We start from the raw sequence: 24,862 nt of genomic DNA, 5'->3' as shown, positions 1-24,862 counted from the left end.
AATTCAATCCAATTATTGGAAATCCCCATAAAGAGCCCGAGTGGTTAACCTGAATCTCGCGTAGGTGGCAGCCACTACGACAGTCTGAAGGAATCTAAACGTATTTTACCTATTTACCAAGCCAACAGCCTGCTGAGCGGCAGCATCCAACATGCTGGGACCCTCACAAGTGAACAATCTGATCCATCACACAAATGCTAACACCAGCAACTACAGAGAAACGGGAGCTATTTCTACAAGTGGACGCCCCTCCCCCTTCTAAGAACCCCACCTATAGAAGCTATTTCTCCCAGACCATTGTCTGCAAGTTTCAAATTGAACTCGAAAGGGGCGGGGGTGATATGGGGGGGTGAAATCATGGAGCTCGGGATCAATTGCCTAGTCAAAGCCACTTAAAGCATGTCCTGTGTCGGAACACCAGAATACACATTTCTGCCAGTGGGATTTAACATCTTATCTTCTGAACACTGCTGCTTCCTCTCAACCTGCTATCATCATTGGTGAGGCTGTTTATTCCTGTGGAAAATAGCTCAGTACAGGTTGAAGCTTCAAGGGTCATCCGGTTACTCACCACGTCTGCCCAGGATGAGGCTAGAAGGATGACGACTGAGCGCTCAGCCACCTATGTCAGCACAATCATCGTCAACAGCGCACAGCAAGTGCCAGGACACCGGGAAAGCTTTAAATTTAATGAATTTAACACAGGTGCACATGCCCGGGAGATGAGGCTCTGCCCCTTTGGATTTACACATTCAGGTCTCTTTTGTTCGGCAGAAGGAAGTGTCTGCCGGGCAGAAGGGGCCCGGGGGCTAAAAAGAACTGTGCGGGCAGGGCAAGAGCATAGAGAAAAAAGCAACAAACCTGAATAATATTCCTTTTCCCATCCCATTCCTCATGCGCTTCGTGTGGAAAGTCAAAGTAACAAGCAAAGGCTCACGATGGGAAACAGTGATGCGGGCAGGGGATCCTACAGAATGTGGGTGAGAACACAGCAAATTCTGTGTTCCAGGCAGATTTTTTTTTAATTTCTTTTCAAAACTGATAGAAGTTGAAATGTTCAAGATTGGGAAGGATTGAAGACACAAATTTATTTGGCTCCTGATGGGAAACATCACAGAAAATTTCATAAGCATTCCTTCCTTTCATGAAAATGGCCAGCAAATCTCACCAGCTACCTACCAAAATGTTTCCAACAGCACTCTTAGGCTGGGGCCTCGGAAAGGTCAGTCACCGTTCTGAATGCCAAGCAACACGAGGCAGTCAGCACGCTGCTTCGGGAGAAGACTTTCAAGTCACTTCGACCAATTGCTCCTGTGAGGTGCAGGGTCAACTACAATTTCAGGGAAAGAAATGCTTACCTTTGTCCAAATAATCCAGGTAAGAAAGAACACCCGAGGAGATCACGGAACAAACTTGCAACACTTCTGCCAAGTGATACCACAGGGAGGCGCCGCTGACAGCAGGGCTCAGGCAGAAAACTCTGGGGTCATGGGGCCCTTAAACCATCTACCGTATTTTTCAAACATAAAGAACACTTGCAGTCTGAAGTAACGGTCAACTCCAAAATCATAAAATCAGCCTCCTGGAGTTTCCTCCTCCTCTCTGCGGGTGGAAACCCCAAGTCAGCTCCACATCTGGCATTCCATGGAAAATGTGTCTTTATTGTCCATGGCAAGGAACCAAGAGGCCACTCTGAACAGGATGCTGACTCACGTCTGCCAAGACACACTGACTGCACAAAGAAAATGGATTTCATTTTGTTTGATGAAGGCTCAGGAGGCCCTCAGGGTGTGGCTGACTGGTCAAAAAAAAAAAAAAAAAGATTCCTTATCTAGATGATGGGAAAATGTCTCAGCTTAGATTACTGGGGCTATGGGTATCAAACCTCAGAAGAAATCGTCTCTGCAACACGAAGGTCAGCGGCAGGCCACAGAGAGAGGAGATCCATGGGTGTGGGCATGTGGACCTCTTTTGTTTATTATAATAGCGTCAGCCACTCGCTTGAATACCTACTATGTGCCAGGCATTTACTCAGTGCTTCACACAACTCTACCATGTAATTTTCACCACATCTGTAAGAGGTGGGTGTTACTGTCATCCCCATTTTACCCACAAGGAAACAAACGCTCATAGAAGGCAGGGACATGCCCAAGGTCACACAAGCAAGTCACTTGCAGAGCTGGGTCTCCAACCAGGATTCAAGATCCAGGCTCACTGCACTGGGCTAACCTGCTTCCTGTTACAGAAACGTATCCAAAATTTAAAAATAGGGTCAGAGGAACACAGCGTTGTGTGGCTAGCAGGGCCTCCCAGCATGGCTAACAGGGCCATCCAAGACCGCCTCTCCAGGGTGTGTTCTCACTCACCTCGCTACTCACTACTGTCGGGCATGAGCTCTGTGCGGTTACACGTTAACTCGGAGATTGTGGTCCAAAGGTTATGGCTTCAGTGCCCTGTAGGACGTTAACGGTCTTGTGTCCAGCCCAGCAATCTTATCCCAACACTTCCCTCAGTGCCTATTAACACCTAGTCTTTCAAATGTCCCTTTGAACTAGTGTTATCTCCTTTGAGTTAAATAAATGTTTCACGTGGGCCCATCCCATATCTCTATGAGTCATGTTGGTACCTGTCTGAAATTATAGAAATTATACTTTGATACTTCTTCATACCACACTCTTCCAAATAGTTCCTAAAAAGGATTTGGGACAGTAACATGTCCATACATCTATAGAATTGGACTTACTTACTATTTAGTACATACAAACATATGCACATTTAATAATCTATAGATAATGATTTGCCACCCACTAACAGTGCATGGCCACTGAAGAGATATCCCAACTGAGGTTTTTTTCAACAGAAAGAGCTAGTAACTCTCTTCCAGGGATAGTCATTAATAACATGGTGAGACGGGGGCAGCCCCTCCCAACAAGGCTAATATGCCAACAAGCCATCTGTCTACTCGAAGTGACTTCAGGAACAGAGAAGCACACGTGCACACACACACACACACACAGTTTTCCAAAGTATCCTTCCCACCATCAGCCACTGTGCTGCCTGGCCTGGAATTCCTGCTCTTGCAGTCACTCCTTGGGATCACTCAGCAGCTGTGAGCACTCTGTGTCCAGAGGGTCCTGCCAGGAGCTGGACATTCACATGGGGGACAGACTTTGTAAAGGGGAGGCATGCAGATTAGTGGCAGGGACACATGCTTCAGAAATTATGTGGGGCTCAGAACTGAACTGTCTGGGCACATTAGTTACCTCTCTGTGCCTCAGTTTCTCACTCTGTAAAACAGATCATGAGAACATTTAGGGGGATGCAGAAAGGACGGACTGAGTTAATGACCCAGAAGGTGTCTACTACCTTCTCCACACTCAGCTTCTCTGTTGCAGGCCTCACTCTTGTTTGTATTTGGTTTTGGGTCAATGAAAATAGAGGGCAGTGGGGGCTAGGGGTACACTTTTGCCATTAGCACACATTAGATTCTAGTCCGGTTTCAGGATAACCTGTGGCAGCTGCCTGAGAGGTGAGAGGGAAAACAAACACTGCATGGGGTGGGGGTGGGGGGCTGGGGAGCCCAGCACCTCTCCCAAGACAGGCAGAGAGCGGGTGTGGTCCTGGCTCATGCAAAGTGTGGTTTAGCTAAGTGCCTAAGAACATTTGGGCCCAAAATCAAATTTCTTCTACTTCCATTCGGCTCTGATCTCACCTCTGTTGAGTCCCTTAGAAGGGATTTCAGTGCCCTCTATCTGGCAACTCAGTTGTATACTTCAATCATCTAGAACCCTGTCTGCCTTCCATGCATAATTATAGTTCTGAAATATTCCATAGGACCAGCAGGAAAACACAAAGTAGGCCAGCATCCAAAATTCAAACCAAATCAAATTGTAAATGAAGGCTGACATGCAAAATGCAAGCCCCATTTTGTGCCCCGCTACTCTATTAGCCTCATGAGACAGAAAATTTTAAAACCTGAACAGATGCAGGGAACCAGCACTCCCACCCTTAACTCCATTGATAGTGAAGAAGTTAATATTCACTGCCATCGCACTGCTGACACCAGAAAAGAATCTGGTTACTACACCCAGTGTCCCTGGGTGGCAGAGAGAGTCAGATTTCCTCAGGGGAAATCTGAGTTTTTACAAAAAGAAGAAGAAGGAGCCGAGAGGCAGGCAATAAAAGCTAATGCCTACCATTAGAGAGGCACCAGGGACTCCCTCACTCGCGTTTTCTAGGCTTCTTTGCTCCGGTTTGGCATCTATATACCCATGCAGACAAAGATCATTTTGAAGAAAATTAGAGAATCTGTGCATGGAGTAAAGGTGGCCGTGACTCAGCACTGGTCCCTCTTTGTTCCCAGCAGTGCTGTAAGACGAGAACTCGGTCAAAAGTAAACTTGATCACAAAGGGAAAGGCCTCAGTGAAGAGAAGGCTCCCCTCCTCCTGTTCCTGTCCAGGAGGATGAGAAGGCCTGGGCTGTGTGAGCCACAGGGACCTTTCTTACAATTACACTGTCCCTGAGTCTTAAGGGTTCTTGTGAGTCTGGGCCCTCCCCTCCTACCCTTCCAGTTAGGAGAGAAGCCACCTTTCAGAGCCAGTCTGCCTCCTGGCATCTTCAAGAGAATATATTCCTAACTGCTGTCTCAGCTGAATGAATATTCCTCCAGGTGTGCAGGTGAAACCAAAAATACATGTCCTGGCCTGCTTTCCACCAGCATGGGACGTTCATATTTTTGGCTGTGCTGGAAAACATGGTTCCATTTTAAAAGTATAAGAAAAAAAATAAGTGCAAAAACTTGCTGCAGTTATGCTTCTCTCTACTTGTGCTTATGAGAAGGGGGGGGGGAAATCACTCGCTTTTGCATCCCTTCCGGAGAACACAAATACTGCTAAAATCAAAACTGGCAGTAATAATAGGGCAACTCATTTCCCTCCCCTTCTAGAGAGAGAGAGAGAGACCAAAGCTGTACCAGTCTATTGGCACTTACACTAACTCTGGGGTTGTGCTGTTTCTAATTACAATCTATTTTATGTAGTCTGGATTCATCCTTTTCTAATTTAGCTGACTTTCCTTTCTAGTTATTTGGACCCATATGGTAAACCATTCACAGCTGTGTTGTACACTCCACAGTATATATTTAACCCAAGGCCAATCTAGACCGAGAGACTCCTACAGATTTAAGTCTCAGAAACCTCTTGTTAATTAAGCAATATTACTACTTTTGCACGGCTTTATTCAGTTTCTAACTAGACATAAATTAAGGTAAGTAATTGCACAGTCTACCTCCAGCCAGAGCATACACAAAACCACCATGTATTCGGTTAGGTAACATACTCAAGAAATACTGAGATCCCTTCGAACTGAAAACAAAGGCGACTTCTGAATGTGAGTTAAATTCATTTTGTGAAAACAGATCAAAGCTCACCAGGGGACTGTTCTCCTTTCTGGCTTCTGCCCAGATTCTGGAACTGTCCCTCTGCTGCCTCATCTCACCAGCCACGTGTCCCCCTTCTCTGCACTCACCTTGTGTGGTCTGGGATCTGCGTACATATGACTACCATTTAAATATACGTTAAATATTTACTCTTCCACACAGTCTCAGGGGCTGTGTAAATAAGATTAAAGAAGTTTAATGAAATAAAATCCTTGCCCTCAAGGAACTCACATTCTGGTGGGAGAAACAAATCTGTGCATAAATAACTACAACACAGTGTGACAAGAGCTGTAAATGGCTTACATGAAGTATCTGAGACACAGACCAAGGAATATTCGATTCTGCCTCCTTCTCAGAGAAAGCGCGGAGAAGAGGCTGTGTACGGGGCTCACTCCGAGAGGTGAGGGGGAACTGCTCGGTGTTAGAAGTGGGCTAACACTCCCACCAGATGGGGGTGCACACTCCTGTCAGAGTAAAGGCTCCGGATAGCCTAGAGATGAAGCTAGAGAGAGAATCTGCAAAGGATGAAGCAAGGAGACCCACGAAGAGGACAGAAGCCATGCAGCCCAGGTGACAGAGGATACGGCTGAGGGGAAGAAGGAGTCGTATCTGCTTCCGGTCCTCATGACCAGTCCAGATCTCACCCAGTTCTGCCCCTCCTTCTAATCCCCCCCCCACCCCGCCAGGCCTGCTCCAGTTTACCATCCTTTATTTCACAGCAACGGAAGGACCCTCCAGACTTGCTCCCAGCTCTCCTTCCTGAGAGCACTCAGACCAAAGGGAAGTCCGTGGTCAGTGGAACAAAGCAGATAATGACCAGAAAGCTCTGCACGTGGCACATGCTTGCACGTGTACTGGGCTACTCTATCTAGGAGGGGGAGGCCCACGTAGTCATCTTTTCTGGTCTTTGGGCTTTGTTTCTATCAGCATTCGAGATGTACCCTTTGTTTTCTTTGATGTCAAGGAAACAGCGATCATGGAGCACTGTGTTCTTCGGTAAAGGGTGAAGGTGTGGCACAAGCTTCTTACACGGAAGGTAGAAGGCATTTTAAATGGGAAGCTAAAATATTAATCAGCTCATTTTTAAAAGTAGTGTGAGTTATCTACAAATCTCAAGAGGAAGAGGAAAGGGACAAAGGGATATTACTTGCCCAGCGACTGACTTCATTTTTGTTTGTAATTAAATTTATTGCCTTCCATTTGTGAAGTTGATACATGTCATCATAGAAAATTTGGAAAACACAGAACACACTGAAAGCACAAGAAAGGAAAAGAACCAGTTCTGCAACTGACAACGTTAAGGTAAATGCATGTTAAAATGAGCATTCTAAAATTGTGATAGTTGCACAACTCGGTGAACACACTAAAAAATTGAATTGCACATTTTATATAGGTGAATGGTATGTATGTGAACTCTATCTCAATAAAAACTGTTCATAAATTTTATTTTTCATATTTCACATTCTACAGATATTCGATGTAACACAGAGAGAGTTATCATAATCTATTAAGTCACTCCCCAACTAGCCGGGTTTTTCGCTACCAAAACCAATGCTGATATTAACGTCTTTGGTACACTGAGCTCTATATGAATATCATTTTCTTTCTTCTCAATAGCTTCCTAGAAGGATTTAAGGCTCCCAAACATACTGACAATCCAGAAATTATTTTATAAGACTAACAGAATTAAAACTCAAAAAATTCAGTTACTCTCTACAATTACTAGGCACCAAAAATAAGGAAGCGGTCCTAAGTGGAAGTCACTAGGCATTAAATCTGAAGAGAAGACAGGGGACCTAAAGCTGGGCCACAAATATGACATGTATCTGATATCAATAGAATCACAACTGCAAAAGGTTTTTCACGTCTAAAATAACTTATGGCAAAGGAAAAAAAAGTCCAGTCCTCAACAGGTGGGCGGCACAACATTGGGGTGTTTAAGAACACGGGCCTGGGGCTGGACAAAGTTGTTCAAACCCCAATTTGAACCAAGGCCAAGAGACCTGGAGCATGTTAACCCTAAACTGTGTCACCCATAAATCGGAGAGGGCAGAACACTACGTCAGGGTGAATCTGAAGTTCACCTAAGAAGAACATTCCTAAAGTGCCTGGTGCAATGCCTTTTCCCATAACGGGCACTCAATAAATAATGGCAACCAGGATCATGGTGATGTCAGCTGCTTTTGACCAAACAGGAATGCAGGAATCCAAATCTTAGCCCTCCAGACGTTACTGTTGAGAAACTACAGTATTTTCAGACTAACTGAGAAAGGGCCTGAAGGTATTTTTATTACCCATGGAGTTTCAGCTGCGACCAGAGCTCATTTGCATTCCAGAGTGCTTAAAAGCAGCCTTTGTCTCAAGCTTGTAAAAGGCCTTTGTCTCAAGCTTGTAAAAGGCACCATCTTTGTCAGATGAGGTAACTGTTAGGTGAGTTCAGGGTGTTTCTGCAGGGGTGTGTTGGGAAACCCCAGGAATGTAGGCACACCCAAACAGTGAGATAGGGTGAGTTTTAGGAAAGTGGATCATGCATGCGCCTGTACACGCACGCGTGCCGGCAAGTGTGTGTGTGTGACTGTGTGTGTTGAGATAACACATTTTGAGCACTGTCTATACGGCAGGCACCCACCATTTCATACTTCCCAACTGTGTGAGGTGGAACTTTGATTAGCCCTGCTTTGTATGTGGAAACTGAAGCTTAAGGAAGTGTTTTTGCAGGGTCAGATAGCTAGTAAATGAGTGGCAGAGCCAAAACATGAAGAGCCATGATTGCAAAATCTCTCATCTGCTACACCCCAGCTCCACCGAAGAGAAAGATCTGTGGTGAGATAAGCCTGCACGGTTTAGGCTCTTTTTCCGATTAATGACTTCCTGACTTCCCAACGTGGCCTTTGACAAGTATGGTCATTTAAAAGCATCAAAAAAAGGCTTTGAAAGGTCTCATTTGGATGCTTCCTTATTCTCCCTCCAGCTGTCCAGCAATCATTCTGGGAGGTATCCAGTGTCCCCAGGAAACACAGGGCTGCTTTAGGCCGATGATGCAAATCCTTGTGTCCTGTCAGAGCCACAGGACCTAAAGGATCTTTCTCCTTTCCATCCTATCTCTGGAAACAAAGCGCCCAGTTTCTCCAAGGGTTTTAGGAAAACAAAATAATTCTGAGAGTGAAAAGGGACACGATCAGTAAATAATGCAGATATAAATTTTGGGTTCTTCATTTTGGGTTCCTGGGTCATCCTGGTGGAGGTCCCCAGTCTGTCGGTGACCTGTATGTGAACTGCACAAGTGTGTCAATAAATTAAAACACTGTACTTCCAAGAGAAAACCGTCTATGGCCCCTCCAGAGGTATGAACCAGCAGCTGCTCTGTCTGCTGGGTCATGTCCACATCTCAATCTAGCCTCACAGTGAAAGGAAGTGCTTTGTCCAAAAGGGGAAAGAGTGTAGTCAATCACAAGCATCACCACAATAATCACAATGTCCCAGGGGTTGGGGGTGGGGCAACCCCAGAGACACACGCTTCATTAATATCAAACAGAGAGTCTGCACACTGACTTTTACAGACACAGAAAACAGCACAATGAGGACCTGAATAAGTTCTTACTCAACCCCACCAAAATAAATGCTTTATCCGCTTTATTTCAAAGCCTTCTGCCCTCTCTTACTCATCCTGGAACTTGAGGAAACACACTCATTCTGACAGCTCTTCTAATGCAAGCTCCAGGTCTAAGCAGTGGTGTAACTAGTAGGCTTAATAAAAAAAGTCTGAATTTTTTGTTCATTAGATCTAAAAGCAAAGCAGTACAACTTTTCCCAGCTTTTTTCCAACAAATGTATTGAAATTGAGGGGGATTCAGGACAAAAAAAGGCCAGTTTGGGATCACCATGACCAACTTCTTCCTTGTAAAAGAGGCACTGAGGCCTCAAAGTGAAGAGCTGAACCCAAAACACGCATCCAGGGGGCATCAGGCCTCCTCCTCTCATCTGAGGCCTGTTTCCCTGTTACTAGGCTCCTTGGTTAAAATACTTTCTCAGGTTTTAAGCCTTCTCTCCAACGAAAGGAAGAAAGGAAAGGATGAAGGGAGGGAGGGAAGGAGGGGTGGGGTGAGATGGGGAAGGTTTAGATCCACTCCATTAAAGCTCAAGGACAATTTCAAATGACCAGAAAATGGAGATTTGAGGGAGAATGAGACAAATAAAAATGCCTCAGTCATTGTCAGCCTGACAAGAGGAGGACAAATGTCACCTACCTTTGGTCTTGATGGCCGTTTCAATGTTCAGAGCATCACGCTCAGCATCGAAATTGGTGTAGGCTTTGACCGACCCGTACGCACTTGGGGGCGTGGAGTGCTGAGGTTAAAAGACAAACACACTCAAATCATACATGTCTAAAATCCCCCTGCTGAAATATCCCTGAAATAGATTTTTCTATGGTTTCTTTAAACAGTTCAAATCATTCGTAGACTAGGTAACTAGGTAAGTATTAATGTGCCATAGAGAATAAGAAACTTCATTGTTTCGAAAGAGAATTCATCTTCAAAAGCTCAGCTAGTTTAGAAAATGCCGTCTGTATTTTCACTTATCCTACTTCTAGTGCAAGTTCAAAAGCAGACTACCCAAAGCTGGGAACTGGAAACCACCATTTATCTGGGAAGGCGTTAAACTGGGCCGGCAACAATTTGAAACAAGCTGAAAATGTGGAAATGCCTGAATGACAAGTGTGTTTAGCCAAGTTTTTGCTACAGGCATCTGAATTTCCACCGGGCCTGTACCGCTGAGCTCACAATTCTTTAAAATGCAAATGTAAATGCTGGCCTGCTTGTTTCAGACTATCAGATAAGTGAGGGAAGCCAGGCACCAAGGTGGTCAGGCCTCTTGGCCCACATCCTCTTCGTGTTCGTGTTCGCTAAGTTCCTGCTCCACTCTCTCCTCTGTGCCCTCTCCTCTGCTGTCTTTAACACTAAGCTTTTAACCCTATGCCTACCACTCTTCCTATTTTTTCTTTTTAAAAAAATGGTTTTTCTTATTGCCTTTGAACGATACCCTCTTCCTTTTCCAATGCTTATCAAAGCCCAGTATCCTGCCTGATCTGATGGACCCACTTCCATCCCATCCACCCCCCCACCAGACCGAGGTAAGGACGGCGGTATCTACATCAGTTCTTCTATCTGAAGTGTTGACTTCTCTCCTTCCTTGAGAGCTCTTACAGCTTTCCTCCTCCCTGCTACCCAGTCCCAAAGCAAAGGGCAGGCAAAAGAAGATGGACAGTGTGGTTTAGGTTGTCAGTGGAACCATCCTCCTTCCACATCAAGACTCGTCCTTCCCCACAACCTCCCCCCAGTACATAATGCCCATCGTAATGTGATGACTTTGCCTTAGTTCAGTTTCTGGGAAGAGTCAGAGCCTGAAGTGCCCTGACTTATCTCTCCACCCACGGGCCACACATTATGAGGCATCCCAGCACCCATTTCATTTGGTTTTATTAGGAGTGCGGTTATATAGGTAAGTAACTAAGATGACATCCTCTCAAATGTTTCTCAGGTCAAGCCGGAAATCTAAGTTCAGGACTGGACAGAGTATTTCAAAACGCAGTTGTGACCATCTTGGCCCAACAGTGAATCCAGTTAGCATTTGTAACTCTGAAGCACAGTGGATTATTAAAGTATTTTCCATCTAATTTTACTGAACTTTCCAGTAAGATTAAACCAATGGAAACGGAACATACATTCAGGAAAAGGTAAGGACAAAGGGTTATTCTGAAATACTATATTTGTTATGGTGGCTACAAAATGTGGATGGAAATCTAAGAAAAACATTTCCCTACTTATTAACAATGCTTTCAATTATTTACAAAGGCAGGTAGTGTGGTCATTGAGCCATATCACATACAGCTTCATTTCCTAGGTGCTATGTCTTCTTATTCCAAAAACAGTGAGTAGGGAAAGTTTTGCATACCTTTTATAAAACTTCTAGAAATAAAACTAAATGGATAATTGAACCTATTACCCGTAGAATCCACTTGTCTGAAAATCGAATTATTGAGGAAAAGTGATGTTTTTCTTCCTCCAAAATATGGGAAAGAGATGACATTTTCTACTGCACTCCCATCTCTCCACACAGAGAGACGCATTATACTAAAGTAACTTCAAAGGCTACACGAAAAGCCCTTTTCTGAAATCTGATACTAAAAACAACTAATGATCAGATCCATTAAGAAAAAAAATTATTTAGCTCTTAGACCTGTCTGGACCTCAACATGCACTCTTAAGAGTTGCCAACAACAGTGTGCGTAAGTTCCACGGGGAAAGATTAAAAATATACAGGCTCCATACTCCATACAACCTGCGTTTGCATAGACGTCATCTATCTGAACGTTTGATGGCAAGCACCAGAGATAATACAGAGGGTTCTGTCCCACCTAATCCAAACTGCTGTCAAGTGACTTTTGAGTGCTTCAATGTATTTCAGTTTCAGTGAGAGCAAATTCTGAAGAATCTGCAAGATATGCCTACAAACCAGTATTATTGCTGTTTTTGTGATAGCTATTTCTGCCAAGATGACCTGAAAGATGTATGGTATTACACGTTATATATTTTTACATATTCATAATTTATATTTTACTCAATTCTAAAAGTATTTGCAATGACTTGTAATTTCACATATAGTTTTAAAAAATTTTAGCTGTAAAACAAAACAGATGCATCAGAATTTCCAGGTTCATATTTCCTGTGAAAGACAATTAGATATAATTCTGAGCTCCCTGATAGCCAAAGCAAAAAAAGGAAACATGATGAATTAGAATACTTTCTTATTTAGTTTTAAAAAATAAAAACAAACACACACACACGCACACACACAAATATCCTTGTTCTTCTGGAGAAAAGAATTCCCAGATGTTAAATTAAAACAACAACAAACATATAAGTCCTAGTCTAGAATAACTTCTTGGACACTGTAAGAAGTCTAAAACACAAGGATTATTTTTGATATGGCTGTAGCTTATATCAAACAATAATGAAATGCCAGGGCATGACATTAAGACTCAAGTATCATCATGACAATTACTACCACTGACACACCAAGAATATAGCAGGATAAAACTCCAGCCATCCCAGTGTCACTAATGCCTGTCCAGTTTTAACGTGATGCCAAAAAAGTTTCTAGTGCCATAACATTTCTGTCAAATTAAGCTACAGGGAACAGTAAAAGTAAGGGGAAGAAAAGGGGAACGAAGAGCGGGGAATGATTGTCTAAATTTGTCCTCGTTGTCCTTAGATGTACAAGGAAAGAGAGTAGCACAGTTATCCAGAGAGATGTCTAATTTGCAAAAATTACACAAAGTGAAAATGATATACTTACATCACCCTCCAAGCTGAGCTTGCAGAGAATTTCGTGAACAGTAGACATTTTGAAGGAAGCTGGGGGGAAAAAAGTACAACAAAAAGTATTTATGTAGTGGCTTTCCTTTCCCCCGAAGCACAGTGATTCATTATACTAACCTCTATTTCTTAGACCATTTCATCTGAGGATATTAGAGTAATCTTTGCAAATAGATGCAATTCCTATCTTATGATTGGGCAAATTAAAGCTGGGAGATGGTTTGCCTTAGGTTTCGGATGCACTACAGAAGTAGCCAGTGAGGGCACCTGTGTGACTCAGTAGGTTAAGCGCCTGCCTTTGGCTCAGGTCATGGTCTGGGGGTTCTGGGACTGAGTCCCACATTGAGCTCCCTGCTCAGCAGGGAGTCTGCTCCTGCTTCTCCCTCCCCCCTCAGGCTTTCTCTCTCAAATAAATATATAAAATGAAGAAGAAGGAGGAGGAGGGGGAGGAGGAGAAGGAGAAGGAGAAGTAGTGTTGAGTCTTTCTCCCGCTCTGTGTAAAGAGAACCTGGGAGACTGATTTGTGAATACAAAAACAAAATGCTCCCCGAGGCTCCTGCAACTTGTTCTAACAGGATAAAACTGAGTCTTCCATTTCTCATAAAAAGTGATAAGCTTGTCCAACCAGCCACTGCTTCTCCCCAGTAATTTACCCTATTGAAAAGGACTGAAATCAACAGCATTTGCACACTGACCCATTCCTAAATAGAACCTTTATTACTATCCATGAGTTTCTTAGCTCAGCAATGAATGTTTAGAAGATATGCAACTGTTTAAGAAAAAGACCATGGACAGATTTTCTTTTTTTTTTTTTTTTAAGATTTTATTTATTAATTTGACAGAGAGAGGCAGCCAGCGAGAGAGGGAACACAAGCAGGGGGAGTGGGAGAGGAAGAAGCAGGCTTCCAGCGGAGGAGCCTGATGTGGGGCTCGATCCCAGAACGCTGGGATCACGCCCTGAGCCGAAGGCAGACGCTTAACGACTGCGCCACCCAGGCGCCCCCATGGACAGATTTTCTGACATTAACTCATTCCAGAAAGGACTGATCCCTTGTATTTAAGATTCAAAAGGGCTGAAATGAAGTCATCTTCCAGTTAATACACTTAATCGGGCAGTGACCGTATAGCCTGATGAATTGGCTTTCCAGCTTTGCAATCACAGAGTTCTCGGAATTGATACACCAACCTCTGCCAATGAAGAGTGCCCAAGTAGCAGGAAATTTATCTCAACTGAGACAAGATAGGTCATTCAGCTGCAGCATCCCCAAAAGAAGGAAAATAGAGCAGAGCTGTAACCTGAAACAGTGGGATCAACATCTGAATTGTAATAACTCCTGCTTTGGTCTCTTTGCTTAATATTCTTTGATCAAGGAAATTATGCCCATGCAAATCCAGCTTTCCATTCTCCCTACAGTTTGCATGGTCTAAATATTTTCATAAAACTGGCTTGGAGGGAGTATCTGACACAGACATTTGCTAACTTACTGGAACACTGTGGACTAAGCAGATTCCAGGCTCCGTGTCAGGTGGATGTGGGGGAATGTAAGAAGATTCGCCTTTATTTGTGCTTATGGATATATTTCTGCAAGATTTTCATCCTGATCTCTCTCCTAGACCACCCCTTTCTCTTCTTAATGATCACAGAATAGTTTTAAGCAAAGCAAAAAGAAAATCAAAGCTATTCCAATTACCCCCACTCCCACAGCTCTCATACACCCCGACTCCCTGAACATGTCCCACGGTTGGGATGTAATCCTGATTTTAAGGTCTTGCTCTATACATACACTCTGGTGCATCCAAACAATGGACTATTATTCAGAACTGAAAAGAAATGAGCTATCACGCCATGAACAGACATGGAGAAATCTTAAATGCATATTACTATGTGAAAGAAGCCAGTCTGAAGAGCTACATACTACATACACAGTATGATTCCAACTATAGGACATGCTGGTTAAGGCAAGACCATGGAGACAGGAAAAGGATCAGTGGTTGCCAGGAATTATAGGGAAAGGAGGAAGGGATGAAGAGGTGGAGCACAGAGGATTTTTAGGGCCATGAAACTACTCTGCATGACACTATAATGGAGGATACATGCCATTATACATTTGTCAGAACCCTAGAAGGTACAGCACTAGGAGTGAACCCTAATGTGAACTATGGGCTTTGAGTGACAGTGATGTGTGATGCAGGTTCATCTGTTGTAGCAAATACCACTGTGGTGTGAGAGGCCACACATCTCGGTAACCGGACTGTCCAATACAGCAGCTACCAGCCACCGTGGCTATCGAGCACTGGGAAAGTGTCCTGTCCAAACTGAGACGTGCTGTAAGTGTAAACTACACACTGGATTCTGAAGATTCAGCAGGAGAAAAAGAATATAAAACCTCTCCATTTTTTATATTGACTATATATTGTATTTATGATATGTTGGGTTTATTGGGTTAAACAAAATAAACTATTTAAATTTAATTTCACCTGTTTCTTTTCCTTTTTTTTAATGTGGCTACTAGAAAATTTACAAGTGCACATGCAGCTCACATTCTATTTCTGTTGGGGAGCTCTGGTCTAGAGGGTCCCAAGGTACCACGGTCCAATCCTAGTCCAAAACCTTTTGCAGGAGCCAGGTCATGCAAAAATTAAGTTTGAGATTCCTTGTCAGGACAGACAAGTTTGAGTCTGCCTTGACAGAGCAAGAAATCTCCTACTTCTACTTGGGCCAAGAAATATTCCAGAGGGTCTCGTCAGTATCCATCAGGCTGAGAGTCACCAAAGCGGAGACGAATTCCCTAGGACACTAACTACAGAATCCTGACCTTGACCATAAGCCCTGAGCTTCATCAGAACTGCAGTAGGTCTGCAGTGAGGGGTAAACTGTTGCCATCGGCCTTACAGAATTCAAGTCCCCACTGTAAACATCTCAGAAATAAAAATGCCAAAACAAAAGCAAAACCCCAAAGACAGGATCAGTTAAGTCAGACTTGCAAACAGAATTGTTTCTGCTCACAAAGAAATGTGGACTGAAAGTTCACCTAGTTCTTAAATCAGGTGTCTCACGTGGGTAATGATGTTTAGGGAATCTCGACCACAAAGGCACAGCAAGTTTTTATTGTATAGTTCTTTCAAGCTGCCCTTTCAGCCCTAAGCACTGGCTTTGCAGAAAGCTGCCTAAGCCTGTCTCACATGGGACCCTCGTTACTGAATAAGGCAAAGACAATCTGATACACACTCTCCATTCCCGTTAATTCTTCTCCCACAGCCACAACACACTGAGGAGAGATGGAAAACAGGGATTTTAAAGGCCCCACAAATGTTCCTTTCCATTTTATCGCCCACAGTTGTGCTGTTCTTTCATCACATCAATACTACATGCTACTATTAATTAAATTCCTACACATCATCTCGTCAAAATAATTCAAAACTCATCCTTCGGTAGCCTTCTCTAATTCCAGCTCAGGCCAGCCCTCAAAGATGGTCACAGAAAACCAGCCTCAGCGTCCTCTGTCTACTCTGCCAGCAAAACTGGACTGGAGCCCCAAGGTTACTTGCTTCTCCCCAAACGCTGTACTCCTTTCACCCACAGAGCCCTGATCCCTGCTTCCTCCCCCATCTCCTTACCCTCACCTCCCTTTAGTTATGGAGACGGTGCCCCTTCCTGAAGTCACCACTACTCTGGTCTCAGCTCATGGGGTGGCTGTAGCTGCCATGCCACATGCTCTCTCCCACCTTCCAATGCCAAAAGCACTTTCTGATGCCACCAGACTTCTTTGCTGAGCACAATGTACTGAGTTTCCGTATGTACCAAGTATTCAAATGCCTCAGTCCAATTCAAAGCAGCAGGGAGTGTATTTTACCTCACCTTCCTCACAGTGTCCTGGTCCCCCACAAATTTAAGAGGGCCTTTGCACACTCTGGGGCTTAATTAAACTTTTAGAAATAAGTCGGCACTTGGCATAATTAACATTTATATTTGTATTATTTATAACCATTCTGCAGAAAAAGCAAAAATGTCACAATAACCGCGAAAGAATCTCCATAAAGCTTGCTACAACTCTGTGCATGTTGTTTTGTATCCAGTAAATATTTCCTATTTCATGTGAGCTTAATGGCAAACACATTTTCACCTTACGAATAAAATACGGCCCTTGTTTCTTCACTACATCCGTGTGGAGGACTGATTAGTTTCTGGAACCAACAGTCGGCTTTGCCACTCATAACCCTTGAAAGCAGGAAGAAGAAAGTCTCAGGAGGGCTATGGTAGGTTACAGGCACTGGTAACCTTCACATAATCACTCAACAAACCCCTGACAAGCACACACTCGTGGCTTTCACACAAAACGGTGAAATGCAGACTCCACCGCCACAGGGCTCTCCAGCTCTCTTCCCGGCTTGCCCCTGTGAGACACCTGAGGCCTCAGCCCAGATGACTCAGCCCAGATTCTCCTCTGAGAATCAAGGCAGCGCCAGAATCTGGGTCATCTCGCTCTTGGGTCTTCACCCTGGCAGCTTTACCACAACGGTTCTCCATTCCAAAAGATGGAAACTCAGACAGAAAGATAAAAGTAATATGCGTGAGATCAACTAAGAGATTAACGGTGAGGTACCCACGGGTTTGAGAAGGACAATCACTCTGGAAGGTTCCAGCCAGACAAACATGGGGGAAAGGCTGAGGAGAAGGAATGGAGGAGAATGTCTGTCCCTGGGTGGTGGGAGAACGAAGAAGACAGTTTAAAACAAGCCTTGTCTACTGTAGTGCCCTGTGGGGGGCCTAAAATATTGTTTTCTGAATGGTGCAAATTTAAGTATGGCTGTGGAAATAGGGGAGAGCCAGAAAGCCAGTGATTTGCACTCCAATACTCATCCTATCTGTTCACCACATTTGCTCTGGAGGCTGAATTTCTCACTGAAAGCAGGAGCTCTGCCTTAGTTTACCCAGTGCTTTGAGAAAAAAATGAAGTCTATGAGCCATGTGACAATTCCACCCCCACTGACGCCTCATCACAGTGTAAAATTCGCAAGTGTGTTAAAAGCAGAACCACCACTCCTTCCCGGCAGACTTCTCCCAGAACAGGAAAACGGCAGTCTGCACCACTCCTTCCAGCACTTCAACCTCACCCAGATCTCCAACTGGTTTCAGCTTGTAAAAAAGAAGGGGAAAAAGTCAGCAAATTCAATCTGTTGATGAGTAGTCTGTGCCATTCCCAGGGAAGGGCTGGCTGACAAGACCATTAAAACAGCTCTTTACCGGGTAGTTTTTTTTCTCTAAGAAAACTAGAAGGACACCTGAGTGGTTCAGTCGGTTAAGCGTCTGCCTTCCACTCAGGTCATGATCTCGGGGTCTTGGGGTTGAGCCCCACGTCTGGCTCCCAGCTCAGTGGGGAGACTGCTTCCCCCGCTTCTCGAAAAACAAATAAATCTTAAAGAAGAAAAAGAACTAGAGAGATACAAGAGACTTAGTGAAAGAGCCACACCCACTTCAAACAGGTTTGAAGTGATTCACCACTAGGGTGAGAACAGCCTCACTCATTCCTTGTAGCGCACCCCCGCCCCCCGGCCCCAGTCATGAAGGGAACAGTTTTCTCCTCTGGCCTTGAAAATATTAACGAATGAAGACTGTTAGCTGCCTGACTGGAAAAGCCCTTGGAGTGCAAAGCTAGACATTTATGAAATCTGTGCAGCTATTGGAAAGCAATCATTTACGTTGAACATAAGGACTGTCTTAGAGATACTTAAGGGTTTGTCCTTTTTTTTAAAACCCTACTTATTTTTTTTTTGTCTTTTATTGTTTCACTTCAAACACGCGGTAATAAAAATAGTACAAGTAAAAGAGATTTAACTTCTCCCCGAAAAAGGAAAGTAAAACAAAATTTGCAAAAAGAGTGGAAACAGACAAAGCAAACCCAAAAGTCAACACTCTGCAAACAGCAAAAACCAGCTCCAGAAAACCCAAATATTAATTCACATAAACAAACAAACAAGAACATGTTGCGACAAGGCTGGTCTGCACAGCCAAATCTGAAATCTGAGGACAACCCAGCAGTTTCGTGGACACACCCACTTTACAGTTTAAACGTGGTGTTGATGTGTTACCACAAAACACAGCCCTAGCAACCATGATGAATCAATCGGGAACTGGACGATACAAAGGAGGGTTTTTAAAGTGAAAATGTGTGGGGGTGGCAGTGCAGAGGGTTGGGTTTCCCCACCAAAACCTTCTCTGAGCAGAGTTCAGGTCTACAGGACCAGACTGGAATTTTAAACCAAAAGGGGAGGAAAAATTGCATGAGTGGGATTGGGAATGCTCCATCTACTCCTCACCCCCCAAAGCATTTTTTAGTACACAGAACATTCCTGAAAACACATCCTTTTCTCCTTGGTTTTATGGTCTTGATCAATGCCTGAGTCACAGGGCCAAGTCATCTTGCAGAAATCCTGGAATTGTGCCCAGTGGCCGTGATCAAACTGAGAAGGACAGACACAAGAACACTTGCTTTGGCTTGCCCGTTTTGCTACCTGATCTGAATCAACATCTGTTTGTTTACTACCTACAGACCTACGTGGCAGCCTCTTGTTCCCAGAGGTTCTCCGTCAGTCCCCGGTCATGGGTTTGGAGTGGGTGCAAAGAGACTGGCAGGAAGAATGAAGTCAGTCGGCATGGAACACCTTCAGGGTTGGGAAATCAAAGCCTTCACAGCTACAGTGCAATGTCAACTGCTTACCGTGTTTCTAACGGGGACCTGGTGCCCACAGAAAAAGCCTAAATTCAGTCTTCGAGATCTTCCACACTTTGGACTTTACCTACCTCTCCATCAATATCTCCTACACGGCCCCCTGCACGGGTACGCACACACACACTGCAGTGACACCAGGCTGGTGTTTCCTCTCTAAATACACTCGGCAGAGTTCTACCACCTCTAGGCCCAGGTTGTCTGGGAACACGCAATCTTGATCTGACAGCCTCATGAGACTTCAGGATACAAAAAATACTGTACTTTTTCTCCCGCACCCCTCCCTGTCTTGTGCTCCTGTCTCAGTCTGTCTGTGAAATATCAAAAATGAGTATATAAAGGTGGTCTTCCATTTTATGTGCCCATACGGTTTCTGTCGCATTCACTTTTGTTTCCTTATATGTCTGAGCACAGTGCCTACCAAAAGAGTAGGCGCTCAGTCGTTATTTACGGATGCTTTACACACACGGGGCCTTTCCACATCCTTACGGCTTCTTTTTCAATGCACTCTTGCTCCGTTTTCTTTCTCTCCCTCAGACTGAACATCCTAAATGCAGTTCCAGTTCCATATATTCTGAGCTGGATGCTCCAGCTGCCAGCTTCCTTGCAAATCTTCACAGAGCCGGGCAGGTCACTTTAGAGGCAGCCTCTTCCTCATCATGATAGGCAGCCCCTTCCCACCCCAGCACCCCACCTCTGTACGGCCAGGGCCTCCCGGGTCCTAGCTAAGTCCCTGGACAACGTGCAAATGTAACCGACATCTCCTAGGGCACCTGGAGTGCAAGGAAGGAGCAGAAAGGAGGAAGAACTTGCAAATGGCCTTGGGACTCCCATTTCCTCTGAGCTGTGAGTGTGTACACTGGGTGTGGCAGGGAGACAAAGAGCAAGGACTCCAGGTCACAGCCACTCCCCTGATTGAGAACTTTCCACACTGAACGAGGGATTAGAACTCAGATTACTTGGATATACTGACTTCTCTCCGACAAGACTGAGGGCAGATGTCTTCAAGCTTCAGGGTGTACCCCAGAAGGGAGATTCAGAGGTAATCTCAGTTTGGAACCACCCAAAACAAGCCTAGGCATCTCCTGACCCCTACTGCTGACCTGCTTCCCAGCAAAGTAGATGGAGACTGCCTCTGGCAACAGAAGGAAAAGCACACCAGTGAAGGGGCAGAAAGAATTTATTAAAAGAACTGGAATTTCCTGATGTAGCCTCTAACTAGAATGGGGTGTGGCACCAGGGAAAATGAGGGAGGTGGATTCCCATGTGCAAAAAAAACAAAACAAAAAAACAGAAGCATTCCATTTCTATTTACTTCACACAATAAAATCCGGAAGGCAGGTTAAGTCACAATTATTTTAAAAAACACTACCACAAGACAGGCTAAATATGACACTCAGGTCTGTGGAACAGCTAGATTAAAGGGGAAAGGAGCCCCTGCCAAGTTTGGAAACAAAAATATTAATTTGGGAATATGTAAAGTTCAAAATCCAATTAGTGCTTATACAATTCACTTACTTGGTCTATTTTTTTCTCTCCCCACCAGACTTGAAGTCTAAAGAGCAGGTTTTTGTTCTGTTTCGGTTGTTTTTCAGACTGTTTTGTTCACTCTTGCATACCCAGTACCTCTATCTGTCAGTACACAGAACATGACAGATGCTTAATAAATATTGTGGAATGAATAGATGGTCAAAGCAGCCCAGAAGAGACTGAGACTCCTTCTTGTGACAGGGCCACTCCCCATTAACAAAAAATGCCTCGGCAGGCCCACAGCCCTGCACAAGGCTCATGAGTGTGTCAGTGCAAGAGCCTAGGTCCAACGGTGTAGGAAAAGCCTACAGTCCCCCAAATCAATAGCAATTATAGACGGATACCCACCTTGCCAGGAAAACTACTTAGCTCAGAAATTAGTCAGGAAACTAATGGCCATGACAGCCAGCCTAATGTCAGTCAATACAGTACTTTAATAGCTCAAAGACACAAGATGTTAAATTCTGAGACGCAATCCAAGAACAAGCACCAAATCAAAGCCAGTGAGTAAGCAGTATTTCCTGGTCATTTGCCACGGGCAGTCCATTTGGCACTGCGAGAAATTACAAAATCCAGGAGGTCTCCAAATCATAGTTAACTCCCATCTTTAGTTAACTAAAGAAATGCACATTGATGGTCACACCCTTGCACTACAGATGTGATAGATACTTTCAGAAAAACCCTTGAAGTTCTTAGATAATCGATGGACTTGGAAGAAGGGGAGAGAAGTACTAAACAGGAATTCTTACCACCACTGGCTAGTGGACTCCTCTCTGGAGTTTGCCTCTCTGAATCTAGCCTCATCTGAAATATTCCTTCACAATGCCTGAATGTTATAATTATGTGGCTCCTTAATTCCATGGCCTCTAACTTCATAAAGCACAGATCTGTTCAGGTTAACAAGGTTTTCTTGGTTTTTAAATAATACGACTCTTTTATGTTGCCGAGGATTTCAGGACCACCAACCATCCCTAACTTAATGAATATTGATTCAATTTGCTAGTCTCTAGCTGGGTGTGAGTCACTGAAATGGGGAGGAGGAGGGATGGCAGCAGAAATGGATAAGCCTAATGGCTTTTATAATATGTCAGGGAAGAGGGATGCTAAGGACACATGAGGAAGGTGGAAAAAACAAAGTGGGAGGGAGGGGCAAAGATATAATTTTCCAATTAAAATAATCAGGGCCAATCTTAACACCAAGGAAAGTTCCAGAATAGAATTTCAGTGATTTATTCTTCCTACCCACATACCCTCATCCCTTATCCTCCCACCTTTCCTCCCCACCTTTACCCCACCCCCAAATTAAGCATGTATTACCAATATAGTACTTAGATACAGTGCATGTTAACTAGGGGCATCTTGGCTAACCTAGGAACCTAAACACCTCTATAACACTGTCTCAGTGAGAAAGTATGTTCTGCATTCCAAACCACCAAGCTCCAGACCAGCAGAGTAGCACATATTTCTGGACAGAATCCATCAGTAGAGTCAGACTGAGCTCAGGGCCCAGGCTCCTGGACTCTAGGATCTTAAAGTTCTAGGTAAAGACCCAGTGTGCACCCAGGAGGCCACTGCTCTTTTACAGGTTCAGAATACTCACAGCTTCAAAAGGGCAAATCTTAACATAAAAGCGACCATCTACATTGGTACAGCACCTAGTGTTTTCAGTGTGCTTTACATATTTATTTTTGAATGAACGTGTTTTTTGAAGTCTTCCATAATAACTGCGTAGGTGGAGATAAGAATGGGCATCCTTAAGCCACTTTCGCAGGTAAGGAAATTGATGTTCTCCTCCTACGTTCTCAACAGCCAGTTGATGGAATCCAGCCCTCCACACCAGAGGCTGAGACCCGCCACACAGCTGCAAGGAGCAGCCGGCGGGGAGGGGCGGGGGGGGGGCACCACGCCCTTTTCTGTACCCTCCTCCCTCACTCACTGCCGCATCACCAGGAGTAACAGTCAATGACAACCCTCTTCCTGCCCTCCCCCCAACCTTGGGGGACACTTCCTTCCTGACGCAAAAATGGTCAACCAAGTGGGAAACTCTCCAGATAACTCTGAAATCAGAGGTTGTTCTCCTACAAGATAATCTAGACAAAGGACAATGAGCTGAGGTTTGTTTATTTTTCCCCTTTTTTTGTTTTGTATTATTGGGGAAAGAGGTTGCGACTACAAACTCCCACCTCTCATCCTCCCCCCACTGCTTCCCTCCAGCTGGTCGATACAAGTTCCACAAATGCGTGGGCTTTTTTTTTTTTTTCAAATAAAGTAATTTAAAACTGCCAGAGGTTACTTTCTAGATGGCCGTTAAGCTTTTGTTAAACGTGGAGGGAAATGTCCCCAAGACTGCCCCGCCTGGGACCCAAGGCTACCAGGGCAGCCACGCCCTGCCCACCACCGCGCCCGGCCCGTCTGGAATGTGGGGCCTCCCTCCGTTCTCCTCCCGGCGCCCCTCTCCGAGCTTCCTGGGGGCACTTCGGGGGGATGCCCGACCCCCTCCCTCTGCCTTGCAACCCCAACGCCGGGGCGCAGCCAGTCCCCCTCACTCCTACCCAGACCACCTTGCTACTGCGCCGCCCCCCCCGCCAGAACCCCTTGTGCGGGCCAGCCCGTCCCACCAGCCCCCTTCCCTGGACGGCCTCCCGGGTTCCTGTGACCCAAGGCTCTCTGCAAGGCCGTCTCCCTCTTTTCCCGCTGCTCCCCGCCCCGCTAGCGCGGCGGCCGCGGGGCCATAGCGGGAGGGCGGGGCGTACCCCGCTTACCTGGGCCCGGAGCCGAGAGCTGCGAGCGTCCCCAGTTGTAAAGCAGAGCTGGCTGCCCTGGGTGGGGCTTTTATAGCCGCCACATCCTCACTGTGCAAGGGAGGCCCGCCCCGCCCCGNGCCCTGGAACGTTCCCGAGCCGCGCCATGCGGGAGCGGCCCCCGCGCCCACGGCCCTGCCCTCCATTAAAGCACTGCCGAGGCTTCCTCGAGGCCCAGGAGCGGCCTCGTTTCTTCCATTCTTCCTCCTTTTACTTTTTTAGCGCCACGTCGGGTTCTCGGCCCTGGCTTAGGTTAATAAATTAGCAAGACTCTAGTAGACGCGGAGCTTGGTTAAGTCACTTTTTTAAAGGCATCAATGCAATGGAAGAAGGAATTGTTCCAAGAAACATAAATCGAGATTCTCCTGAGCAGGAGCTGTTGGCATCCAGCTCCAGCTCCAGCTCCCAGTTACCGTCTGCAAACATATTAGCTTAACCTCTGACCAGCAGTTCCCGGGAGCAGAGTGGGGCGGGAGATCCGCCGGGTCCCGTCCTGCAAAGGCTAGCTCGCCCTAGCCCCGCAGCGCGCAGCCAGGCCCGGAGCCAGGGTTGGCATGAGAGGAACCGGTGGGAGGCCAAAGCCAGGCTCCAAGATCCCACCCCCTCCCACCCCGGGACGAGCCCGTTTTTCCGGAGCGCGGACCTCTCAGCTTCTCTCCACGCCTCCCGCAACCAGGCTCAGCGCCCTGGGTGCCTGGCAGCGCTACGCGTCCTCGTGGCAGGCAGGCCGGCCGGGCTGGGTGGGGCCGGTGGCGTTGAGCCTCGAGTTCTAACAAAGAAGTTACCTCCCTTCCTTCTTTCGTAACTGCCGTTCTTTTCGCAGCTTCTTTGCCAGCTCCCTTCACCCGGTTTTGCTCAGTTTCTCGCTTTTCTCTCCTTCTCTATTTATACGAACTACAGTGGCAACACGTAAGCAAGCATGTTTTTGTGTGTGACTGCTCAAATACTGTACTCGAACTTCAAACCAGCAGGAATGTTTGGCTAAGAAT

General features: G+C 45.4%; 1 protein-coding gene and 1 long non-coding RNA gene across 2 annotated transcripts in view; both read right to left on the bottom strand.

The window, feature by feature from the left end:
• ANXA2 (annexin A2) overlaps positions 1-23,946 on the bottom strand; it is a 42,800-nt gene extending 18,854 nt beyond the window's left edge. The window contains exons 1-3 of the mRNA XM_034660899.1: positions 23,835-23,946; positions 12,795-12,853; positions 9,686-9,785 (exon numbers count right to left, since the gene is read on the bottom strand). Of these exons, the coding sequence (XP_034516790.1) occupies positions 9,686-9,785; positions 12,795-12,842 (148 nt within the window). The 5' untranslated portion in view covers positions 12,843-12,853; positions 23,835-23,946. The remainder of the gene's footprint in view (positions 1-9,685; positions 9,786-12,794; positions 12,854-23,834) is intronic.
• On the bottom strand, positions 307-9,679 carry LOC117802361. Its single transcript, XR_004625608.1, has 2 exons — positions 2,367-9,679; positions 307-1,732 (listed from the first exon to the last, which is right to left on the bottom strand). It is a non-coding gene; the product is annotated as an uncharacterized LOC117802361 (long non-coding RNA).
• Positions 23,947-24,862: the final 916 nt, after the last annotated feature.

Source organism: Ailuropoda melanoleuca, chromosome 5 (genome assembly GCF_002007445.2).
Source record: "Ailuropoda melanoleuca isolate Jingjing chromosome 5, ASM200744v2, whole genome shotgun sequence".
In the NCBI taxonomy this organism is placed as follows: domain Eukaryota; kingdom Metazoa; phylum Chordata; class Mammalia; order Carnivora; family Ursidae; genus Ailuropoda; species Ailuropoda melanoleuca.
This window is presented reverse-complemented; position numbering and strand designations above follow the sequence as displayed.